Here is a 16,706-nt window from a genome sequence, read left to right as displayed (position 1 = left end):
CAAACACTGGACCTGAGTTGTTTCTTCCTAACTCCCACCTGCTCCTGACAGGATCAGCAGATTCTTTGGAAGCTCGTTTGTCATGACCTATTCTTGAACAACTGAAGCGGGCTCTTCATGAGAACTGCTTCCCTTTAGAAATGCTCAGAAGCTATGTCCATTTAAAAATATGTTTAGAAATTTTGCCAGTAATCAAAATCATACCACTGATCAATAATTTGATTGCTCCAGGTTGAAAGAACACAGATACAGTGAATTCCTCAACTAATCCAGGAGTCATCCTTCAGAACAAAGACCCTCTCAAAGCTAGGCCTTGGTTTCAGACTCACATCCTAAGGAATTAGCCTGAATTATGCCTGGTTTGGAGAGTAGAAAAAAGGTGAAGAGTCTGACTGGGCCTTCTGCTTCTATGCAATAAAGCCCTCTATCAGAGGGCAGAGCCTTACTTCTCTCGGATCTCTTTTGCTCAAGGAAAAGAAACACCCCAGGATGGTGGTAAGAATCTAATGATAAAGACTCTATGCCCATGAAGAACTCCATTCCTAAAGCCCTGAAAGTTGCCATTCCTCTTCCCCAACCTGAATCAGGTACCTACCATCAGCATCTTCAGATCTGCCCTCTCGGCTGGGTTTTTAATTAAGCTGGTATTTTATGAAAGAGAGAAATAGAGAGAAAGAGGGAGAAAAAAGACCAGTCAGTTATTCTTTCCAAACCTACTTTCACTTAGCTGTGTTATCCTAGAATTTAGTGTATCAGGAAACCTGACCTCGAAGAACAAAACCTGTTCTGCAGCAGCTGTGCAGAGCTGCCGTTTGGGTGAGGGGCCCCAGCATGTTACCAGGGTTTGTAGGGCAGGACCCCCTGAAGGCAGGGAAGGCTTAGGGTCTGAAAACAGGAAGTGATCCCGGAAGAGGGGAGAGGGAGGGGAGAAGGGAGGGAAATTCCCACCCTGTGTCCTGACAGGAACTTTAGTTAACAACCTCAGCTACATTTTTAATGATAACTCTCTTCTCAAAATGGGGTATCAGAGTTACAAAATGAAAGCTTTACCCCTAAAAGCAGAACTGACTACAGACTCCAAATAGCTACTCAAAAAGAGGACAAAACAAAGGTAAATAATAACGTGCCTAATTGTAAGAATTTTATACTCAGTTACTTCGCTGAAAATAACCAGATTAATTTGTCTTTACCCACCTTTTCTAACTAACAGAGCAAATAAAAATGACTGAAATTCAAAATCCAAGATGTCTGGCAAATAGGTACTGGCCCAATTGCTCAGATCAAGTAATGATTTCTGCTGTTAAACTATGTAGAGTTCTCGAAGTGAGGATAGGCTTACAAGAGTCTAAATTATTTGTAGGATGCATTAAAAAAATAAAGCCAACCCTTTATGCTCCTAGATCCCTAAAGGCATTTTCTCACAAGGAAACCCCATCTCCCCCCAAAAATGACTATGGTAAAGTCAACAATTTTAAGCCGGACAAAGAAATTCCAGTCATTGTCTAAGACTGAAAGAGGACCAAGAATCTTGTTGAGTGAGGAATCTTCTTAGAAGGATCCTCTTGAGAACATGTCGGATTATAGGTCTTTCAGGATAAGTTCAACTGTCATCTAGATCCCTTAGACTTCACTAACTTTCTGAAAAGTAGGAAAACCAGCTATTTCTAAGGTGCAGATGATAGCTCTGGACTAAAAGCATGAACTTTCTAGGCCTTCAATCTCTGGTTAAAGTGTTAAATGACTGTGACCTCAAGCCAACTGTGGGAAGAGAGACCTATGCATTTTACCAATCCCTAATTCCCAAAAGGACTCTTGGCTAGCAGGTTTAGTTAGAGCTGTCTGGAACTAAGAGAGCCATCCCAGAATCAAGAAGCAACTGCCCTCTCTGGGCCTGGTTAGGAGTGTGGACAGGTCTCAGGGGAGCCATGAAGCTTTCCTGACAGGCTGACAAACTGGCATCTAGCCCTAACAAGGAAACTATGCCGATGAAATGGATTTGTGGAACTTACCATTTATTTACAAACTCCTGGAAATCTTGTGTGAAAACACCATTCGGCAACTTAGGTGGAGGCTGGGGAAGAAAATAGATCAGTTTGCATCAGTCACAGTAAAACTTTAGTAATATCTTGGAAAATGACAGATGAATGGCACTAAGGTACACAGAATATAAACCAGATCACACTTGAACTGGCATCTTCACGTGTTTTCCTTTGGTTCCCAGCCTTGAGCCATTTATTATGAGGAAAGAGGCCATCATCCTTCCTTCCTAGTTTAGGTAACTGCTCTCCCCTTGCAACAGCCTTCCAAAGGGAGGGTTGCACCCACTGAACATGTTCAATATATGCCAGTCTCTTTCTTTAGGGAAAAGTTTAGTAATAACAATATTTGTACACTGCTTTATAATTTTCCAATTGTTTTAAAAGGACCACCAACCACATCACTAGAGCTTTATCAGATATCTCTCCTTAGAATATTACTTTAAGTGCTCTGATCACAGGAATGCCATATGCCTAGATGGAAAAAAGGGCCAATACATTCAACAAATGGGAGCTCCCAGAATGCCTGGCGAGGTGTACAAAGTGTTGGGGTTAAAAGTTGCAATGGCACAAAGTCAAGCTCTGGTGTGGGAAGCAAATGAAGTCAACATTATGTTATGGTTCAGTTATTCTCATTGACCCATGTCTTCTCTGTTTGCCAAGTCCTGGGGAGGTGGCAGTGACCTGAGGGGCGCACCCTTGTCTCTGGTGCCACTGGCAGAAGCATGAAAAGATGTGCCACGGCAGCCCCACTGTATCCTGCTGTCATCTGCTCCCTGCTTCTCACTTTGTGTAACCAACCTTACACCAAGCCCAGTGCTGCAGACCAGTGCTGTTACTGTCTCTTCTTGCCCTTGGCCCTAAGTGGCTACAGGAGAGATACCTAAGGATACAAGGGTCCTGGGACACAACCAGCATCATGTGTTGTTCTCATGTAATCAAAGCAAAGATCTACCCAAGACAAAACAAGAAAGGAGAGGGGTCTATTTTAGCTCTCTCAATGATCTGCTGAAGGTAAATCACTTCACTTTCAGGACCTCTTTCCCTGAGGACCATCATTCTAAGGAAGAAGCAATTATTAAGAAGTTCATGTACACTGGACTCCAAGACATTCAGATAAGCTGCTACCTCAAAATGATCTCTAGAGGAGGTTAGGTTCCTAAGATTCAGTTGGATTGGGACCTTCCAGTTCTAAATTCTATGATATAAATTCAGATGGCATATCATTTCTAGAAATGTGACCCAGAAAATAAATTACTAGAGAAATTCTTACCTTAGCCTTATAAATATACCCTTCTCTGAAAAGCTTCATGTCAGTTTTAGTAGAAAAGAATACACAATTATTTTCTGTCTCGATACAACTACATTAAAATAGACATTAGTTCACTGTTTATTTGGACAATAGATTAGACACCTTAGCAGGATAGATTGGTTCAGACGAAGGAAGGAAATTTCAATGAGCATACAAACCTCGTTAACAATATAGTCCAATAGTTCAAAAATGGCCATGGCAGGCCGACTGTCCATCCCATGACCTGAAGAAGAGATAAACAGTTACTTGTGAGATGGGCAGAAAGAAGCAAGAGAGTGAAGCCCTGTAAACAGAGAGAAGGTTATAGTTGTTCACACCCAATTTTGGTACCAAGGATAGGCCTGTGCTAAACACAGAATAAGCTTTACTCTCCACTCACTATTAGCTTGAACTGATCTAAAGAGTAAAGATCCTTTGGCTCTTTAGCAGGTTCTGACACTGCTGCAATTTCATTCTGGCCAAGACCCTTTATCTTACAGTTGAAGAAAGTGAAGTACAGAGAAGAAAAAGGACTGGCCTAAAGTTACACAATAGAGCTGAGACTCAAATCTCAGTCTCTAAATTTAGTACTCTTTCTACTTCAACACTCTGTATTTGTATAAATGTACATACACACACAGACACACACACAGTGTCCCAGCTTGTGCTGTGGTCACAAGCCCCTTCCTTCTGGGAAGGGGTGCAGACTGCAGTGGGGACAACAAACTGCTCGAGGCTCGGGGGTCAAGGCAATCAACCCTTCGTGTTGCCAAAATTCAACAGGGTTCACCCTAAGTTGCCATTCTCAACAATACCAACAAAAACTCCACAGGGGGAAAAGCTTTTGCTTTTCTCCCTCATGGTCTGAACTGGTCAGAGAAGCTCAGTGGGAAAGGTAGCTAGAGTCTGAGGGTCATTGGCTTGTAGTAGGACATAGATGAGAGTTAGGGGGTAGGGGAGGCTGACTATAGAGGCAGACATGGTGCCTCTAAGCAAAGTTGGGACTGTTAACATGACAAAATCCATTTGGAATTGGGGGCTGGGAAAAATGACTGAGGAAAAAGCAAATGTTAAATTGGCGGGGGGGGGGCAGGCAGGGGAGGGAAACTGTTGGGAACATAAAGCCCAAAATGGATTAACAATATCTTGAGTTCAAAGTCCTCTGGGTGGCCCTCAAGTCCCTCCATAAACTAGGACCACCTGACCTAATCAAGCCATCCATTCCCTATGTTCTATGCTACAATCAACCTAGTAACTATACCTGACCCCAACACACTTGGTGCTCTCCACACTGCTCCCAACGTGTGGGATTTCTCCCTCTACTTCTCAGACAGGATGAAATGTTACTAATCTTGGAAAGCCCATCTCACACCACTTCCTTCATGAAGCCTTTATTGACTCCCACCTCCCCACCCCAATGAATAAAGGCACTTCCTCACTGGACATGATAGACTATGTCTGTACCTTTGTAATGCACTGATATAAGGTAAATTACAGTCATCTCTTTTGTGTCTTTTCCCTGCAATAGTTACAAGGACAAGAACCTACTAACCGACTCTTTTTACCCCTTCAGTGAACAGACTGCTTTAATATCATAGCTACTGAATGCTGATTGCCTGAATGAGGTATTCGCCAGATTTTCCACTACTCTTCCAAGACTGAAGGCCCAGAGCATACCACTGATGGGGCGTCCTGGGGGTCGTGGCCGTGGTGAGATGCTGTGAGGTTCTCCCTCTGCCCCATCGACCATGGGCCGACCAAATATTGCTTCTAGTTCCTTAGAGTCTGGTGGAGGAATCGGGTACCTTCCAATGGACAGCTCTACTAGAGACAGGCCCATGCTCCAGATATCTGACTGCACTGAGTAGTGGGTGCCTTGTAACCGCTCTGGCTGTTAGTTGAGAAAAAGAAAAATGCCTCAGTAAAGAGAAAATAGAGAGTGAAGGGAAAATAGAGCCAGAAAACATGAAGTGGCAAGACAGGTTCTTTTTTTCCTTATGAAAAGTTCCAGTATTTTATAATCTTGTTCAATTCGTTTAATATCACATAAGCAAAAAATTAGTATCAACCCTGTTCTAAACCATAACCCCATCTTTTAATACTAAAGACCAAAGTGAAAGTAACAAAGCAATTCTTCCTCCCCTCACTCCCAAATCCCTTAATTTCCCAACTACCTGTGGATTAATTAATTAATTCTTGGGAGGAATTACTTTCAGGCACACTGGAATAGACAAATTTCAATTCCCTATCAATTAGAACCCCTTCCAAGGTTTAGAATCCTTTATATTCTCAGGGATGACAGTTTCAAAGAATAGTATGCTCCTTGCTTCTTCCCCCTCCTTATATACCCTGGAAGATTTACTATGTATAAAATACAACAGCATAAGACAGAGGGTAAAGGTACACAGCTGGGTATTTTAGAGGGTAGAGGTATTTTAGGTCCCTTACTTTTCCAGGTTCAACTCTGCCCCTTCCCCCTTAGGCACACAACATTTAAACCAAACTATACTGTTCACTATCCTTAAACACATCCTGCCCTCTTCGCACTCTGTGACTTTGCCTAAGCCTTTAATGCCATCTCCTTGCTCACTACCCAAACTACCAAATGACATCCTACCCATCCTTCAAAGACTCAGCTCAAATGCTGCCTTCTTCATGAGCCCTGATTCTACTGAGGCAGAAGTGACTGTTCCCTCCTTGGTCCTCCTCTGATCCCAATTCCAGTCAAACTGGAATATCATGTTCCATTCTGCAGGACAGGTATTTGTGCATTTACAATATACTCCCATAAAGGACAGTAATCTCCAATGTGGACAGGGATTATGTCTTATTCTTCTGTGGATTTCCTTTTCTTTTCTCTCTCTTTTTTTTCTTTGCTTTTTTGGAGGGGGGAAAGTAGGGCAATTGGTGTTAAGTGACTTGCCCAAGGTCACACGGCTAGTTTTGTGTTAAGTGCCTGAGGCCGGGTTTGAACTCAAATCCTCCTGACTCCAGGGCCAGTGCTCTATTCTAGCATCTAGTGCTACCTAGTTGCCCCTTTCTGTGGATTTCCTAATGCCTAGTAGAGTGCTCTGAACACTAGATATTTAAAAAATATTTGTTGGAATGCAATGAAAGAAGAATAATAATAGTGAGCTCTTGAAAGTTTACTTTGTAAAACACCATCCTGGACAGGACATAAGGTTATGCTGCTTGTCTCTTTTACAGACTTCTTGTAGAGTAGATCTAGTAGTTTGACCATCTTTGAACAATTTACCAAAGTGGCTCTATATTAAGTAGTAAAGAGGAAAACTATTAAAATAACCAGAAAATCTATTTGTAAAGGGCTGGATCACCAAACCAGTTCACCCAAGTATCCTTGTAGCAAAGACAGAGAAATTGCCGGTCTCAATTTGATCTTTATAAAAAGGAGACTAAGGAGGCATTTAAAGTTGGATGAAAATATTTGTAAGAGGAGAAAAATTCAGAATTGCAGTGAAAAAGAACAGAAACTCAAAGAAAAGGAACTATAAAAAAGCTGGAGGAAACATAATCAACATGTTTCATACAAAAGTATTCAATAAAAAAGAAGGTAGAAAGGATCAAATTGGAAAGATTCCTATTAAGGCTAAATTAATATTTATTCCTCTCTGGTAAAGCTACTTCATTGCTCCCTTACTGTCTTTCTACTGAGTAGTACTTTGCTTGGCATTCAAGTTTGGCTCAATCTATGCTTCAGACAAGTCAGACTACTCAATGTCACCAATATACAACTTGCATTTTTTTTTCTTCCACACTTTTGCTCATGATATTCCTAATGCTTGCAATGTCTTCTCCTTGCCCTAATTTCCTAATATTATATAAACATAAGCTATCATTCTTAAGCCCAATATTCAAATGCCATTTCCTTTATGAACTCATCCCTAATCTTCCATCAGTAACAACTTTCTCCCTTGGACCTTTTTGTTTATATTTCCTCATTGCACTGATGTTTCACAGTTAATTTTTGTTTGTGTCTAATCTCACTAAATCTATAACCCCATGTCTTTCTAATTCATAACAGACTGTAAGCTCCATGAGGTCACGGACTACAGTGTATCTATATCTTTTAGCTTTTCTAGCAATGAGTACAGTGACACACAGGTGTTTAATATGACCATTTACTGAAAGCATCAATCAAAAGAAACTTACAGACATGTAGGATCGAGTTCCTACAAAGGAATTTGCCATAGAGTCGATGAGTTGCCCGCTCACTCCAAAGTCACAGAGCTTAATCTCTCCCCGAGTGTTGACCAAAATGTTAGAAGGTTTCACATCTAAAAGTGAATAAGACAAAGATATTATATTAGCAATAGCATTTGACAGCAGCTGCCAAATGGAGCCTAAGAATAAGTTCCAGAGAGGGCTGCTTCATTTCCTCCTTACCTCTGTGCATAATCTGGTGTTTCTCTCTTAGATAAGCCAAACCCCGAAGAACCTATGAAACACAGAGGGAAGGGCAGACTTAAGAAAAGCAGAGGATTTTCCTCTTGATAGGTAGATCTAAACCAAGTGTTCACTTTGCACAACTCTAGTGCTCTTAGTCCTGGTATATTAGATCACTGCCCTTTTGGTTTTGAGGAGGGGAAAGGGAGAGGCACAGACCTGTGATTTCATTGGTGCATGGCAGTCTTAATGTGGAAACTCCCTCCATTATGCAAAAAGGCAACTCATCTGCAATTTTCAGTCCTAAAGAACCCTCTGGGGCATTCTTGAACCTAAATTTTCCTAACTCCCAAACCTGTTTTCTCTCTACTTTTTCACATCTCTACTGACTCCATCACACAAGTTGGAGCTGGAAGAACCCTTCAAGATTATGTGGGGCAGCCCCTCATTCTACAGATAAGGAGTGCATTGCATGAGGTAACACAATCAATCATAAGAAGCAGAGACAGGATCTAAAGTCAGGTCTTCTGACTCTAATCCCAGTGCTCTTTCTACCATGTTACCTCCTGCCTCTCCTCTGGTGTAGGAGGCACCACAGATGAACACATAGGCCTCTTGTGGTCCATTGGGGAGGACTCTGCTCAGGCCCAACATGCTAGCAGTCTTCTCCAAGTGGACTCTGGGATGGACCAGCCCAGTAATAGGAACAGCCTAACTCTCTTCAGCCAGCACTCACTATAACAATATTTTTCATTGAGGTGGTACAGTGCAGGAGAGACTTGATGAGGTCAAAATGATAGGTCTACAGGGACTAAGCAGCCCTGGAAACTGCCAGCCTAGGTCAAATGTGGCAAAGTAAGATCATCCATGCAGGGAAAGCCAGATGGCATGATTGTCTTGTCCCTGGGACTAGGTCTACTTTTTGTGCCCTGTTCAATTCTACATCCTCCCTTGTCACCTCCCCGACACTGCCCAAATTCTCCCCACACAGAACATAATATTGGGTGAGAGATGGAATGACCAAAGATTACCTACAAGGTGTGCTCTAGAGATGGAGCCTGGTGAACCAACAATCTCCTAATTAGAAAATGCCATCAGCCCACCATGTAAGTGTACTAGTTTCAAGCTCTTAGAAGAGAGGAACTGTGTCACAGTTACCTATTTTTTTCTCAAAATGCACATAGGAAGGTAGTCAGTAAATACTTGAATTTGAAGGATCATTATAAAAGCAACCAAAAATACTCATTGCTCTCTTCATTATTCAAATCAATCAAGATGTTAAAAGTGATATTACTGAAAAGCATTAGCTACTGGGTCAGCTTTAACATGATTCTTAGCAAAACGAGAGTATTCAGAAAATGAGAGAGGGTTCAACATGCTACTGACTTCTGAAAGGATTAACAGATTTCGTGAAATCTTTCCCCCCTAATCACTAGATTAGTCTAACAGGGACCATGTATTCTAAAATCCTGAAAGGAAGGGAATAAAGTCTGAGCTGTCTTTAATCCCTGTTGCATCCTCTAAAAAGGCTTTTCAGGTAAGGGGGAGTAGGGAGGAGAGACAGTTTGGGGAGAAGGAGCAAGATGCCTCTGAGGCTGAAACGCTCCGAGCTGCCAAGATGCCTCTTCTTCTGTGGCCTGCCTGTAGGATTTCCCTGTCACCAATCATCCCTGTTCCACTAACCAATGTCCCCATATAAACACTTCCCCATATCATACACACCCTTCCCTTACATCACTGCCTCCTGTTCCATCAATCACAGAGTGTCAAGTGAGGAACAAGGTAGCTTCTTACCACAAAAAGTTCTAGGACTCCCTGCTATGGTAGAGGACAGCAGCAATGGTTTCCATTGGTACCATCTAGTGTACAACAATTAGTCGTACAACAAAGTACAACAAATCAAAAAGCTAGGAGGGACCTTCATAGTAATCTACTTAGATACCTGTTTTATAGATGTGGACACTGAGGGTAGATTTAGAGGGTCAAGACCTAGTCACTGAGAGAGCCAGAGTGAGAATCCAGATCTCCAGATACTAAATCCAATGATTTTACTCCTACATTAAAACAAATATATCAACAAAAGATTCAAGTTGCCTTTCAAATTTTTGCCAGATCGAAAGAATGAAATCAAGATTAGGTATTCAATGCAAGTCTATTTAATAATAAAAATAATAAAAAATAAGTCTATTTAAGAGTAAATGCTACTAATGGAATGGAACATAAAGAATATAAATACAGGGTTTAAACAGCTAACAACCTCTCCAGGAATCAGGAGTTCCTAAAACATAAAAGGTCAGATCCCATTTGTAAAAACCTTGAAAAGGAAAATACTTACCGCAATGCTAACTTTCCCCAAGATTTCTTCAGGAATTCTCTTGGCCTCTTTCAATACTTGATCAAGAGAGCCTCCATCCTAAATCCCCAAAAGAAAAGAGAAAAGTCCCTGTCAAGACAGCCACAAAGTAGCTACAGTGTTTTCCCTTTCAGCTTGGCAACACCGAACCTTAATTTCCCAAGGGAACACCCTAGTGGCAGGCATAAAAATGAAGCATTTCCCCAGTTCACTGCAAGGTGTGATTCCACTTCCTCTACAGGAAATCTGAACAACTCAGGGCCAAACACACTGGCAAATTGAAGGGCCCCTTTCGTCTGTCTCCCTTGTAAGATGTACACAAATGTGTGTGCCAGCAGAGAAGTCTCATTCTTCCTTGAGCCTGGGCATCATTTATTTTTCAGTTCATATTTCTCTAGTGCTTTAGCACCTGGCAGGGAATTCTGCTCATTTGGAGAGCACTGACACTGTAGTCAGCTCAACTAGAAGATGCTAAAGACAGACAAGTGATGCTACAGAAAAAACTGGCCTCTGTCCTATGTGGGCAATGTGGAAAACTAGCTGCTGACTGCCAGGCTTGGAATGAGAACAGGTGTAAACAGAGCAAGGGGAAGGCCAACAGCCCCTCTCCCGAACCTTTAGGGAAAGTTGGTAGGAGGAATGCAACGGCTTCCACAGTCTGCTGTATACAACAGCAGTAACAACAGCAACAGCAGAAGTTAACATCCTTACTGCTCCTTGCCACGGACAACATGTTATCTAACCATCGAATCCTTGTAAGGCAGGGAATGCAAGTGTTATTACCATCATTTTGATGATGATAATATAAGGTTAGACAAATTGAATGACCTGCCCAGAATGAATAAAAATTCAATTCAACAAATACATAATAAGTGTTACAATGCCACGTAAAGCTCTGGAGTCAGAGGACTCGGGATCAAATCCCATTTCAGACCCCCCTATATGTCCTCGGCCCTCAGTTTCCTCATCTATAAAACTATTAGTCTGAAGTACAAGGCCTTGGAGGTCTCTTCCAGCTCTGTATCTACCATCCTAAGGGGCACAGCAAGTGGACATTACGCTGGACCTGGAGTAAAGAAGACGCCAATGTTGCCTCAAACACTTCCTAGCTGGGTCATCTTGTGCACTTAATTTAAACTGTGTTTGTCTCAGTTTCCTCATCTGTAAAATGAGAATGATAATAGCATCTACCTCCCAAGGCTGTTATGAAGATCAAATAAAATAACTATAAATGGCTTTACACAGTGCCTGGCACCTAGCACTATATAATGTTAGCTATTATTATTAGCCTAGAAATGACTAAAAAGGAGTCATATAACTAAAGTAGGGGATAACGGGATAAAGCATCCACAAAATACTAAAAGAACCTGAAAAGTGTAGATCCTCTATGAAAGAACTATGGAAAAGAATGTGTGTGTATGGGTGATGACTACCTATGCCAATGTGACCACAAACCCAATGAAATGAATTGGGGAGGCAATGCTGTATATCAGAAAGAGCCCTAGACTTGGAGGGAGAAGAAAGCCCTGCTGCAAAGGATTCCCAAGAGGCCTTTTCATCCTCTCTTGATCTGTCCAGGTTTAAATCCCTGCCCTGAACTTATTAGCAGTCACTTAAGTCACTGCAAATCACTTAAGCTTTCTGAATCTCAGTTTCTTCATCTGTAAAATGGAGCTAACAATATTTGTAGTATCTACCACACAGGGCTGTTGGGAGGAAAGTACTTTGTAAACCTTAAAGTGCTTGTGATATGTATTTGTTATTGTTGCCACATAGTCAGTGGCAAAGCTTGGTCATGAATGCAGATTAAGACCCTGAGTCTAGTGCTCTTTAAACATTGCTGTCTAACATAAAAGCTGGGAATTTGAGGAAAGGGGAACTAAGGAGAATGTTTCTGGAGGAGGCTTAGCCTCACAGAAGGTACACCAAAGGAAACTGATGTCTTAAAGGTTGGGATCTCTTCCTGACTTCACCTTCCTGGATCTATGTACAGAGATACATTCCCTTCTGTATTTCCTTTTCTCCCCTTGTAAAATGGACATCCAATCTTGCCTTCACACTAGACGAACCTAGCTAAAGTGAAGGGATGCTCATCACCAGAGGACTGACTGCCAAGTGACAACTATTTCCATCACAGTACTTCATAAGACCCAGCTACTGAGGCATAGGAGATAACTGTCAGTAACAGGGTAACCACAACTGGGAACTGAACTGGATCATCTACATAAGACCTCCCAACTCTAAAGCCTAACAAAATTGTAGATCCTTAATGAGCAGTCAAGTATAAAGGCAGAGGAGCCCTGGGGGGTGACTTTTGAGCTTTGCCAAAGACAGACACTACTAGAGAACTCAAGTACTGTTTCTATTGTTATACTAAAAACAGCTGCATGTCTCACATGCCTGCCACCTTGCATCTGTACCATACAGAAATACTTTCCGAAATATGCTGACATGTATCATCTCAACTGATCCTCACAACCCCCTTATGCTGGGTAGGGTGAGTTGTATTATTCCCAATGAGGAGAAAAGAAAACAGTGTCAGAAGTGCAGCTAAGTGACCTGGTGAGGTTAGGAAGCTAATGAAGGAGCCCCTATCAGGGCTGAGGCTGCTGGTCATTTGTTCATTCTCAGCATTCTGCTATACGGCCTCCTCAGATGTCAGGAGCTCACAGGCACCTTCATGGGAAACGCTCCCATCATCCCTAGTACACAGGCTATTTCCATTCCACAAGGAATTCAGGTCAACATTATGTCCTTCAGAGAACTGGACATTTTGTTTATTGGAAACTTATGACTTCCAAGATCTCTAGCTTCTACCCTTTCAGCAGCTTTCTCCTCATTACAGAATCACAAAACATTAAAGTTGAAAGGGACCTCAGGGATCATTTAGTCCAACTCCTTCATTCTGAAGGAAAAAAATAAACCAAAGGCCAAAGAGAAGATACTGGCATTTTACAAAGGCCCCCCCAAAAGAGTGCTAAGATGCCCAAGGTCAGTAGCAAAGTTGGGACTTAAATCCAAGTCTTTAGCTGGACAACACGGTGTAGTAGGAAGAGCGCTGACCTGGAGCCTGGAAATGGGGCTCTGTTATTCACCTCTGACATTTACTAGATGTGTAACCTTGGACAAGTCAGTTCACCTCAAGTAATCAATAAGTATTTATTAAGTACCTAATATGTGTTTTGTGGGGGGGGGGGTAGTATTTGTACAGGAACAAAAAATATATATACAAGTATATGCAGAATAAATACAAAGTAGTTAGAAACCTAACGCTGCTCAGTACCTCAATTTCCTTGTTTACAAAATAGAGATAATTCTTCAGATTACCTACTTCATTCTATATCTACCTTCCCTAGGTTGTGGGGAAAGTGCTTTGTAAATCATAAAGGATTATATTAATGAGGGATTTTCTTACTCTGGAGAGGCAGATGTATAGCCCATAAAAACACCAACCTAAGAGTTCAAAAAGCCTGGGTTCAAGTCTTGCTTCTGACACATAGCAATTGCATATAACCCCAGGCAAGACAATTAACACTCTCAATGCTCTATACAATTCTCTAAAACTTGGTTACTAATGTGCTGATTTGCATCTGGAGTTTCCCATAGCAATGAAATTAAAGGTCCAGAAAAAAATAATCTAAGTCTACTATATCAAGCTGCTTCTCCCTCTAAGACATCTACAATGGGAAAATCTAAGTTATTAAAAATAATAACAACCACACTTTGAGACTTCAGGAAAATAGTCAGCTAGACCACAGGTCCTTATGACTCTGTGTTGGGCACTATATTAAGCAAAAACCATCAAAACCCTCAAGGGGCTATATTCCACATTTACAAATGATATTTCTCTTTTGACATTAAAAGCTGTCAAGAATGGCCTGGAAATATATCCGGCTGTGGGTATGAATGAAAAGATTTAGACACAACCAAATTCAAATAAAACCTAGACAATTAAGTACTGTTTTTAGTCCTTTTTCCTATAAGAGTGAAAAAGACTACTAAGAGATCCATTAAGCCACCCAGACCCTGTCCAAAGGCCCTGCTGCACTCCCGACGAACTCCTCCCACCAGGCAGCTAGGTCCACGAGTCAGGACTGCTGGTGGGTCCCACTGACACCTGAGGGAGGTAACATGAAAGATGGGAAGAGCCCAGGAGAAGTGGGTCAAACCCCAGAATCCCCATTTACTAGCCATGCTCCATTTTCTCTAATCTTCAATGGCCATATCTGTGTAATGAAGAAAACAATGTTTGAATTACTTGGTTCCTAAGGTTAATTAATGTGGGGATCAAATTCAATCATGTGACCTCGGATGAAGTGCTTCCTGTATATACGAGCTTCAATTTTCTCATCTGTACAATGGGAAGAATAAAACTTCTTTCTCAGGGTTCTGAGCCTTAAACGAGATACAGTAGGTAAGGCACTCTGTCAACAGGGAAGTGAAGTGCTTTATGTGTCAGCTCCTATCATTACCATTAGTAATGGTCAACAGTAGCCGTGGACACTGAGGTCACTTTGCATACTAACCTTTTCTGGAGACCTAGCTATACACCAGCCCTGAAATGACTCATTCCTGGTTTAGCCTAGTGAAGCAGGGCCATGGGATGAACAGAGAGAAGAAAAGATCAATTCTCCCATACCATAACTTCATATTCCAAAAGCAGACAACAAGGGGCAGGAATCAGTGCAATCAAAATTTTAAAAATATGATTCCATAAGCAAGTTGCCCAGGAATTTTCAACTGTAAACAATGTCAATAGCAAAGAAGGTACTGAAGAGCAAATGCTTCAGGGGCTAAATAATGAGAGTTTTTAGGGCTAAGCAAGCTTGAGCCTGATGATGAGAGGTAAAAAGCCCCCAAATGGTCAGAGCAACCCCTGAAACAACTATTTCCCACAGGATAATCACTTCCACATAGTGGGATAATGTTCCCTAGGAAAGAGGAGGTGGTCACCCAAACCTGTCAAAGTATTAAGTACTATTTAGATGCAAATGCTTAATCAGTACTTACAAAGACAAACAGAACTTCCAAGTGAGAACAGGGCCCAATCCACAAGAATTACAAGCACCATAAGTACTTTACAACACATGTATTCAAATTACTTCAAAGAATTTTGTAGTTAGAAGAGACGCTAAAATCATTTAGTTCTGTCCTACCTTTCTTAGAAGGAGGAAATGACTTGCCCAAGGTGACACAGCTACTACTGCACAGGGTCCATCTCCTGACTCCCAGTTTAGTATCTGTTTCACTCTCTTGGTTCCCAAGCTGGGTTCTATGGAACCCTGGCCTTTCATACAACATGGATTAGGACTGAGTGACGGCATCTGGTGCCGAAGATTTCAAACCCTCTAAAATTCTAAATGGGAAATTATTGGCTTTAGACCTGGAAAAGGCCTCTGGAATCACCTTGCCCAGGTTTCTTATTTTGCAGAAAAGTTGAGTGACTTTCCCAGGGCCACAAGTAATCAAGACCAAAGCCTGGAACTGGAAATGTAAGCCCTGCTCTGACTACAAAGACTCCATGTTCTTTCTACCAGGCCATGTTGCTTTCTATCAAAAATACTTCTTACATTCAGCAAATTTTCAGTAGAGGAAAACAGGTTTAATTTTTCCATTCTGCCCCCAAATTTCCAACCTCTGCTTTACCCAGGGCCTGCACTGTATATCCAGACTTTAGGAAGACAAGGAAATTGGACAAATATTTACAGGTTCTGCCAATATAATTCAAGACCAAAAATGTCTTGTGGCTAAACAAGTTTAGGAAATACCATACTGCCTCTCTCAGCTGAGTGCTTTAAAAAAAGGATAATGTTGTATTAGTGTACATAACTCTTAAAACTTAACCAATGCTGGATTTGGAGTCATAAATCTGCTCTGAGTTCCATCTCTACTACTTACAAGCTATGTAATAATGAAGCAAGCATTTACCTTCTCTGACCCTCGGTCTCTTCTCTTATAAAACCAGGATTATAATAACTACAATACCACCTTCCCCACAAGGTTGAGAGGAATAAAAAGCTTCATAAATTATAAAGCACTCAAGAAATGTGAGCTAATATCATCATGCCACTCAAGCCCCAGAGGCCTTCTACAGCTGTCCTTAAGTGGCAGATGCAGAATAAGAGAGGCTGTTGGGGGTGGGGGAGGGAGGGAGAGTGGTGTTTCAGCATTTCCTCCTAAGGGCTTTAATTCTGACCACTTCTGCTTTTAACATTTCTGCTTAACTTTGTATTTTCTTATTTATTTATATAATTTTTATGTATGATATTTATTCATATGTTTATATTATTTTTTCATTTTATTATTTATATTTTAACTATATAATTTCCAAATTAACCAAGGAGTTCTTAGATCAGAGACATAGGCAGAAGCACCTCTCCTAACTTATATTAAACAAAGGCTTTTCCACAAGCCACTGACATACTCATTAAGGATTTCCATTAATTCTTTTTTACTCACTAGCCTTTCCAGGGTTGGACTCACCATGTGCTCCATGCAAATGCTAATCTCTCCATCACTATAAAAGGCACCATAGAAACCCACGATGTATGGAGAGTTGCATTCATGTAGGACTTGGAGTTCACGGATAATCTGGTTTCGGATTGCTGGTTTGATCTCTAGG

General features: G+C 41.3%; 1 protein-coding gene across 2 annotated transcripts in view; it reads right to left on the bottom strand.

The window, feature by feature from the left end:
• The window catches only part of MAP2K2 (mitogen-activated protein kinase kinase 2), a 32,987-nt gene that overhangs the window by 5,378 nt on the left and 10,903 nt on the right, over positions 1 to 16,706 (bottom strand). Inside the window, exons 4-11 of one of the 2 annotated variants that reach the window (XM_069086835.1) lie at positions 16,568 to 16,701; positions 10,067 to 10,144; positions 7,732 to 7,783; positions 7,498 to 7,622; positions 5,005 to 5,218; positions 3,507 to 3,571; positions 2,010 to 2,071; positions 596 to 641 (exon numbers count right to left, since the gene is read on the bottom strand). In XM_069086835.1, coding sequence (XP_068942936.1) covers positions 596 to 641; positions 2,010 to 2,071; positions 3,507 to 3,571; positions 5,005 to 5,218; positions 7,498 to 7,622; positions 7,732 to 7,783; positions 10,067 to 10,144; positions 16,568 to 16,701 — 776 coding nt within the window. The remainder of the gene's footprint in view (positions 1 to 595; positions 642 to 2,009; positions 2,072 to 3,506; positions 3,572 to 5,004; positions 5,219 to 7,497; positions 7,623 to 7,731; positions 7,784 to 10,066; positions 10,145 to 16,567; positions 16,702 to 16,706) is intronic. The other variant, XM_069086834.1, reaches the window with a different exon arrangement.

This window comes from Petaurus breviceps, unplaced genomic scaffold, assembly GCF_028583685.1.
Source record: "Petaurus breviceps papuanus isolate PSGF00001 unplaced genomic scaffold, PetGlider_PUasm1.0 180, whole genome shotgun sequence".
NCBI classification, from domain to species: domain Eukaryota; kingdom Metazoa; phylum Chordata; class Mammalia; order Diprotodontia; family Petauridae; genus Petaurus; species Petaurus breviceps.
This window is presented reverse-complemented; position numbering and strand designations above follow the sequence as displayed.